Source organism: Jatropha curcas, chromosome 4 (genome assembly GCF_041381405.1).
Source record: "Jatropha curcas cultivar XTBG-Jc1 chromosome 4, XTBG_Jcur_1.0, whole genome shotgun sequence".
Taxonomy (NCBI): domain Eukaryota; kingdom Viridiplantae; phylum Streptophyta; class Magnoliopsida; order Malpighiales; family Euphorbiaceae; genus Jatropha; species Jatropha curcas.
Window position 1 is genome coordinate 5,933,684 of NC_143154.1, and position 9,093 is coordinate 5,942,776.

At 44.6% G+C, this 9,093-nt stretch overlaps 1 protein-coding gene across 1 annotated transcript; it reads right to left on the reverse strand.

Annotated features, from left to right (window-relative positions):
* Positions 1-7,477: 7,477 nt before the first annotated feature.
* Positions 7,478-8,320, reverse strand: LOC149496773 (uncharacterized). The gene is made up of 2 exons (XM_089720706.1): positions 7,802-8,320; positions 7,478-7,726 (listed from the first exon to the last, which is right to left on the reverse strand). The coding sequence occupies exons 1-2, from the start codon at positions 8,264-8,266 to the stop codon at positions 7,538-7,540; spliced, it is 654 nt and encodes a 217-aa protein (XP_089576832.1). The 5' UTR covers positions 8,267-8,320; the 3' UTR covers positions 7,478-7,537.
* Between the last annotated feature and the right edge of the window lie 773 nt (positions 8,321-9,093).

The window sequence follows — 9,093 nt, forward strand, 5'->3', positions numbered from 1 at the left end:
AGTCATCCTTATGAGGACAAGGTTATTACTATCCAGGGAGATGACTACAATTAGTTGAAAAAGCCGCAAAGGCGAGCCTCTCTTTGAGGTCAACCCCTGAGGACTACCAACTTGCCCCTTTCGGGATTTCAATTTGACACTGTGCAGTCATAGAAGGGAAGACTACAAACTCCCGAATTCTCTTTGATTTCGGGACGGTTGCAGATAAATTGCATAGTTCCTTTAATGCTGAAGATGTCCTATCTGCCAGGAATGAATATGGCAAGGTCCGGAAAGACATACCCAGTATTGCGAGCCTGGAATGTCCGGTGAATGAAGGGACTTTCGGGCTAGGTATCAGCCTACTGATGAAGACCGTGCTGAGAAGACCAGAAGAGGAAAGAAGAAAAACATACAGATGCCATCACGCTTCTTGACTTTAAATAGTCACTTCTGCAAATCGGGAGAGACGATTCCTTATCGTAACTTTCAAGAACCATTTTACTGCCCGACTACTAAAAAGATGCTGCCTGGATTAGAAATATTCTCTGATGTATGGGGTAACAAGCCTGAAACAAGGACCAATCCGGAAGTAGAAGACTTCATGCAGCCTAGTCTCTTTGATGAGGTTGCAGTCATTACAGGAAACAGTGAAGACCAAGATCTACTGAGCTTAATCAAGCCGAATGAAGGGCCCCTCACCAACTGGTACACCGAGGAGGAACATGCTGCTTACGAACCCCCTCCCGAGTCGAACCTAGAGTCAAAAGTTGAAATCAAGTCCTGTATTGAGTTTGAGTCTGACCCTGGGTATGAAACTGAGCCAGAGTCCAGTCCCAATTCTGAGTCGTCTGTGTCGGATTTTGAAAATCCAGATTTCAAATTTGATGTAATCTTTGAAGACGATTCCGTCATAATCAATAAAGGTTTGCAGATTCTTGATTACCCCGCGTGTCTATCTTTCCAAGCATTTCCAAGCAAAAAATAAAGAAAAAGAAATAAACGAAATAAAAAATGAAAAAAAAAAAAATTGGCAAAGAAGAAAATGAATATACATACATTGCATTTGATTGTGCTAACAGGAAACAAGTCATTGAATGCTTGAAGAAGTTCGCCGATTGCTTCATGTGGAAGGCAAGCGACATCACGGGAATCGACCCAACAATAGCGGTACACAAAATCCCAGTATACCCCGAGGCTAAGCCAGTAAAACAAAAAGCTAAGAAGGCTGAAGACAGAATGGTCTTTGAAGATCAAGGAAGAAGTGGCCAAGCAACTGGAAAACAAGTTCATAGAACCCATCGCCTACCCAACATGGTTAGTAAATATTGTGCCAGTGCCGAAGAAAGATGGTAAGGTCAGGATGTGTGTTGATTATAGGGATTTGAACAAGGCGTGTCCGAAGGATGACTTCCCCCTACCGCATATTGACTTGTTAGTAGACCGAATGGCGGGACACGAGATGGTCTCCTTGACCGATCTTGCTGTCGGATACAACCAAATAATGATGCATGTGCCAGACAAAGAGAAAACGGCATTATCACGGAATGGGGAACTTATTGCTACAGAGTTATGCCTTTTGGGCTCAAAAATGCGGGGGCAACCTATCAAAGAATGGCGACAGCCATCTTCCATGACATGATTCATGAAGAAGTAGAAGTGTACGTGGACGATATGGTTGTTAAATCAAAAACAGCTAAAGAGTATACAACAGCGCTCGAGAAGTTCTTCCTTAGACTTCGAAAGTATAATCTGAAGCTCAACCCAGCAAAGTGTCTGTTCGGAGCTACATCCGGAGTATTTCTGGGGCATATGGTCAGTCGGAAGGGCATAGAGATTGACCCTTCAAAAGCCAAAGCCATTCTGGAAATGCCAGCTCCAAGGACGGAAAAAGAAGTCCGGGGTTTCCTGGGAAGACTACAGTATATCAGCCGGTCATCAATCAACTGGCAGACACTTGTGGTCCTATGTTCAAGTTACTTAGGAAAGGAGTAGCAGTCAAGTGGAATGAGGATTGTCAGGAAGCTTTCGACCAAGTCAAACAATATCTGCTATCCCCGCCGGTTTTACAGCCACCAAGGCTAGGGAAACCTTTGCTATTGTACCTATCAGTCACGGAAGAAGCTATGGGTGCAATGTTAGCTCAGCAAGCAGAAGATACAAGGATAGAAAATGCAGTGTATTATCTCAGCAAAAGGATGCTAGAATACGAATTAAAGTACAATAAAATAGAGAAGTTGTGTCTGGCTCTAGTCTGGGCCTGTACCAAGCTACAGCACTACCTTTCGTCTTACACTACGTACGTTATTTCTGAGTCGAACCCCTTGAAATTCCTTATGGAGAGGCCGGTTCTTGACTGTAAGATGGCAAAGTGGGTATCAGTACTTGCAGCTTATGACCTAAAGTTTGTACAACGGAAGGCCGTGAAAGGCGGTGCTTTAGCTGATCAATTAGCTGAATTACCGGTCGGAGACCAAATGCTGGAAGTGGAATTTCCTGATGAAGACTTGTTAAGCTTAGAAAGTGAAGTCTGGGAGATGTACTTCGATGGAGCTTCGAATTACCATGGAAATGGGGTTGGAGTTGTATTCAAAACTCCTTATGGAGAATACATCCCAATCGCAGTCAAATTGGATTTCAACTGCACTAACAATGAAGCCGAGTATGAAGCTTGCATAAGAGGGTTAGAAGCAGCCTTGGAAAAGGAGATAAAGATCCTCAAGGTTTTCGGAGATTCCAACTTAATAGTCTCCCAGGCTTTAAGGAAATGGAAAATTAAAGAAGAGCGTTTGGTTCCTTATCTACAACGCTTGGATGAATTGGCTCAGCAATTTGATGGTTTATCCTTCCATTACTTGCCACGAGCCAAAAATCAGTTTGCAGATGCTCTAGCCACTCTAGCCTCCATGGTCAATCTAGAAGAGGATCGAATCATTCGACCCTTGACAGTGCGGCTACAGAAACAGCCAGCACATATCATGAATTTGGTCGACGATAAGCCCTGGTATTGGGATATACAGAATTATCTTCAGAACGAAGTTTACCCAGAGGGATCCACCAAAACTGATCAACGGACATTGAGACAACTAGCATCCGGATATTTCCTTACTGGGGGAATTCTGTACAAAAGAAGTTGGAATGGCCTGCACCTAAGGTGCGTTGATGAGGAAGAAGCTCAAACCGTCATGGATTCCTTACATAACGGGGAGTCTGGCCCACACATGCACGGGATAGCCTTGGCTCGAAAAATTATGAACCTAGGTTATTACTGGTCAACCATGAAGGCAGATTGTGTGAGGCATGCGCAGAAGTGCCACGAATGTCAAATTTTTGCTAAATTACAAAAACAGCCTCCGGTCAATCTGAATCCTATCACTTCACCATGGCCTTTCGCGACCTGGGGCATAGACGTGATCGAAAAAATCCACCCGAAGGCTTCCAACGGTCACCAGTTCATTTTGGTTGCTATAGATTATTTCACTAAGTGGATCGAGGCAGCCTCTTATTCGATTCTGAATGCCAAGAAGGCAGCACAGTTCGTTCGTACCAACATCCTTTGCAGGTACGGAATGCCATTCGAGATCACCACGGATAATGGAGCTCACTTCCAGGGTGAATTTGTTAATTTGTTGAAAGAGACGAGAATTCAACATCATAAGTCCTCGCCCTATCGTCCGCAAACGAACGGGGCTGTAGAAGCTGCAAATAAGGCCATAAAAGTTATTTTGCAAAAGACAGTTAAAAAGCACAAAGCTTGGCATGAACAGTTACCGAATGCCTTATGGGGATATAGGACTTCAATTAGAACACCTACTGGGGCAACCCCGTATTCCTTAGTATATGGCATGGAAGCAGTATTGCCTATTGAGCTGGAAGTTCAGTCGGCGAGGGTTATCCGGGAAAGCCAGATCAGTGAAGCAAATTGGGCTGAGAATTATCATTTGCAGCTCTTGGGTATGGATGAAAAGCGATTGCGAGCAATCCACCAAACTCAAGTTTATCAAAGAAGAATGGCGCGACATTTTAACAAGAAGGTCAAAGACCGGAAACTGGAAGAAGGTTGTTTGGTTCTGAAGGAAATTAGACAACCGGTCATAGATCCACGGGGGAAGTTCTGTCCTCATTGGGCTGGACCGTATGTGTTGAAGAAGATCTTGTCAGGCGGAGCCGTTATTTTGACTGATTTGGATGGCTTGGAATTCACTAATCCATGTAATTTAGATCAGTTAAAAAGATATTTTGTGTAAATTGTAATCATTTGCATAATGTAAAACGAACTACATTAGACCTGATTCTCTTCGGAAAAAAGAAATTATATATCGGAGATATGTAGGCAGCCCTCATTGGGTACGGTCTAAACATTAATAAAAAAAAAAACATACCATTTCATGATTCTTTCTTTTTTGCCGATAATAATAAAAAAAAAAGAGAAAAAAAAAACCCGCTAAGTTGAAAACCCGAAAGGGCGGCTTAGGCAAAAATCGGGGCCCGCTAAGTTGAAAGCCCGAAAAGGGCGGCTTAGGCAAAAATGGGTAGCTCGCTAAGTTGAAAACCCGAAAGGGCGGCTTAGGCAAAAATCAGAGCTTGAATAAATAAAGTTGGAAAATGCTTGGAAAGCTTAAAAGTCAAATGACATGCCCAATTGAAAGCAATAAAGGCAAACAGTCTAAAATCAAGCAGAAAACTAAAGAAAGTAGAGTCCAAGTCCAAATAAAACATACATCCAAAGTCCAAAGCCAAAATACCGAAAAGAGTCAAAAAAAAAAAAAAAAAAACCACAAAACAAAAAAAAAAAAAAAACCCAAAAAGCCCATAAAAGTCTAAGTGCCCCGTCGCCTCCGTGGGGCAACGTCTTCCGAGTCATCTTTAACTCCCGAACTCTCTCCAACATTTCCTGTCTGGGGAGCCAACAGAATCTCCTCATCAGTCCCAGCCTCATTACCAGCGTCAGCCTGAGTCCAACCTTCAAGTACACTCAGCAATGCGTTCCTCCTCAGCTTCTTAACTGGCCAGACAATGGTCATAAACCAAGACCGGTACTCAGGAGAAGTCTGAATACCAGCAGGATTAGGTAAAGGTCTAACCATATGATGGTCCCTAACCCAGGCCCTAAGGACGACTCGAGTAACTCCCGGAGTGATGGCTGAATCAGCTAGGGAATCATCCATGGTCGGAACGGTCTGGCCTATCCCCATCTGTCTCAGAACGCGCGAAGCACAGTACCAGGTGCAATGTGTAAGGCCCAACAGGTAAACCTGAGTATGGCAGAAGCTAACCTGAATAAACCGGTTGATATCATACCAAGGTACGAACCACAACACCTCGTCTGGACCTAATTCAATTAACCATGAAGTCCACGCATCAACGGACGGGTATGTAATCAAAATCTTCCGCATACGATACTGGACAGGGTTATAGGGCAATAAAATTGGAGCAGCAACCACTTGGAGGTGGTCCTTCAACCAAACCTGAGTAATGGATCCTTTATATTACAAAGGAATGAATCAAAACAAAAAAAATATAGGGAAAAGAAGAGAGGAGAAGTACCTGGAGAATAATCGGGGAAACCGTCCAGTCCTCGAAGCCTAAAGCAGCTCTGTCAAGGCTCCTGATAGTTTCTGCTAGCACAATGCCACCAATGCAACTCATGTCCTCCATTTGTCGAATCATAGGACAAAATCGCAGATCCCTGAAGCCTGGATCCTTGTTAAACAAGAAACCAGATAATAAGCAAAATACAAAGGCCCGCATCCTAAGCCTCATCCGGTCTGGGTCATCCAAACGGACCTCTGAAAATTCATCAATCAGGGGCATCAGAATCGCCTTCTGGTCGTCAACAATCATGGCCTTAGCTTGTGGCCGGCTGAATTGAAATAAATTTTCAAATGACCGAACATACCCAACTTTAACCTCATGCCTGACTAAAGGGGCATTAGGGTCACACCCTATGATAGCACAAAACTCCTCGAAAAGAGGACACACCTCCTCCATCATGGCCCCGAACCGAAAAACGTGGGCCTCAGAGTCCCAGAGTCTGATACAGGCCCATAAAAAGTTCCATTCGATCACTACCCCCCTAAGGGTAATGATAGGAGAGAGGCCATACCTCTTCAAGTTGATCTTTTCAACTTTGGAGAGACTCCTAGCCCAGCTGTGCATGCTATGATTGAAAGAAGGATTCATTCTTTGGAAAAGATAAACATAGAGAGAAAAGAAGAAGAGAGAAGATAAGGAATGAGTGAAGAGCCGAAACAAAGAACAAGCTTTTATAGGAGAAAATGCACCGAATGAGGGCGGCAGCAGCCGCCGAATGATGGCGGCAGCAGCCGCCGAATTGCCACCGAATGACGGCGGCAGCGGCCGCCAAATTGCCACTAAATGATGGCGGCAGCGGCCGCCACGCATAAAAAAAAAAAAAAAAAAAAAAGAGTGTATTTTGTCCATAAGCCAAAATGATGAAGTCCTCCCATTTTGTTTCAAATACAATAAACATGCATACATATATTTCAATACTAACCAAGTGCAGGTACAAAATAAAACTCAGTACAACGATACAGTACAGAAGCACGATCAAAGTTTAGTACAGAAGTCAGACAAGAAAGAAAGAAAGAGGAACAGAAAAATCCGGCAATCATGGCTTCAGCGACGGGGCCTCTGCCTTCTCTGATCGTTGTAAGCCTCACGAGTCCAGGACGAAGACAGTTCCTGTTGCATCCCGAGCATCAATTCCATCATCTGATTGATCAATCCAACAGGAACCTAAAAAAAAAAAAAAAAATGCAAATCAACGTCAAATCTCTTATGAATCGTTTTTGTGAGAGATTTAGCAGTTTTTACTTACCTCAGTAATGTCCTCAGAACGCAGAGCCAAGCGATCCACATTTGCCAGCGAGACCTCTCGAAAGGCTAAAGGAGCGTCAGGAGTATGGTAGGAAATGCTGTACGGAAGACGTAAATTGGCCAAGTCTGAATGAAGTGACCCGGTAGCCTCTGTCACAGCCCGGGGAGCCCTGGAATGGCTGGCCGAGTGGCTAGGGCCGGCTTGAGATGAACCTTCAGCCCGAGTAGAAGAAGAAGGATCAGTCGTAGGCCTCCTCTTTGAAGTCCTACTCGAAGAACCCACGGCCCGAGAAGAGCGGGTAGCGGGCGGATGGAAAGGAGCTGATCTCTGAAAATTGTCAAGCCGCGATCCAATAGGCTGCATCAGAAAGAGTCTGCAGAACTCAGCATAATCTCCCTCCAAGATGAACTCTCCATACGGAATACCCTCAGTATGCGCATCGGTGAGAGTCATCTGCCTGCCCTCTCGCATGTCCCCAGGAGGAGGATAAGGGATGGAACGACAGCCTCTTATTTGAAAGTCTACTCTCTCGCCCAAGTAATATCGTCTCAGGACGGGATGCGACAGGATCACCCTCCGCCGAGACAAGTCATCCGACCGCTGGAAATGAGGATCAACCTGGATCCAGCTCTGTAGGCGAATGGCCATCGTCCCCACCTCAACCTAAAAAAGATGCAAATATGTTGATAAATCTTTTTTATTCAACGTATTCAAGAATTACTGAACACATACCTGCGCCGGGCTACACGTATCAAAAAAGGTTCTCAGGTCTTTTAGCGAGTGCTTATGCCGACTGGTATGAAGGTTTGTTCGGTACCATCTCCAAGCCAAAGGTACCAGCCCTAATCCGAGATCTGCATGAATCTGCTCCGGGCGAGTGTAAGGAAAATACTCAAATGCCCAAATCTGCAACAAAGAAGAAACGAGAGTCAAAAGAGGGCTAATAAAATAGAAAAATATACAGAATGTTCTTCGCATTACCTCCCAGAAGTAATAGGTCCCACTAAGTTTACAGTGGCTCCGACTCAGATCACACATGTCATCATACATACGGCTCAGAATAGCGCCGGCCCAGTCGTACTCCGTGAGATGGGCTAGGTTTTCTAAACTCTTCAAGATAGAAGGATTAAACCTTTCTTTCCTGTTGGACCAAAAGGTCGAAGCAAACATCAGCAACAAAGTGAATCTGGCCACCTGAGTAGCCGTCAGCTCTCCCCGCCTATGTCTAGCATAAATGCCGGGGGCTTGGAGATATAGCCAGCACCTGGAAACACTCAAAGCTGGAGTAGCAGAGCCTGGCCTGACAATCCGAGGCAGGTCTATACCAATCAATTCCGCCATCCGATCAGGGGAAATCTCTGTCCTCCAGTCATCATATAATTCAATCGTCCGAATACCAAAAGGGATTCCGGTAATCACAGAAAAATCCACAGGGGTCATTGTCATCTCGCCCCAAGAAAAATGAAAAGTGTTAGTAGTGTCCCACCATCTCTCGGCCAAAGCACCCAGCAACTCCTTGTGACTATTTCGGCCAGCATCAAAATGCCTCAAACAACCCAGACGGGACGGATTGATGATTGCCCCGACCGGGTGGCTCGGATCCAATATCTCGATCGGGATTTCGGACATAGAGTTCTCAGCCACATCCAATTTAATGTAAGGATCCTAAAAGGTAAAGTAATATAAGAATTGTTCCTTGGTTCTTTACTAAGGGTAATATCTTAGCATGCATACTAATAAAACTGCAAATACAGAAAAATAAAAATTCACAGTTCGGCCACAGAGGCCCGAGAATCACAATTCGGCCGCAGAGGCCCAAAATTCACAAATTCGGCCTAAGGCCCGAAAATCACACTCTGGCCATAGAGGCCCGACAATTCACAATTCGGCCTAAGGCCCGAAAATCACACTCTGGCCATAGAGGCCCGACAATTCACAATTCGGCCTAAGGCCCGAAAAGCACATTCAGGCCACGAAGGCCCAAAGTTCTCTTTCTGGCCACAGGAGGCCCGAAAAATCACAATCCCCATTTTGTCAGCCCCTAAAAAAAAAAAAAAAAAAAAAAAAAAAAAAAAGGAGGCGTACCTGGGCGAAGATGCCTGTTACGGAGGCGTGAGTGTTTGCGTCCGCCGTAAGCTTGACCTCGTCAAGCGAGATCCCCAGAGACTCCAGGTACTCCTCACCGCTCAGATCAGAGGAAGCCATGAACAAAAAAAAAAAAAAAAAAAAAAAAAAAAAAAAAAAAAAAAAAAAAATTTTTGGAGCTTTAGAAG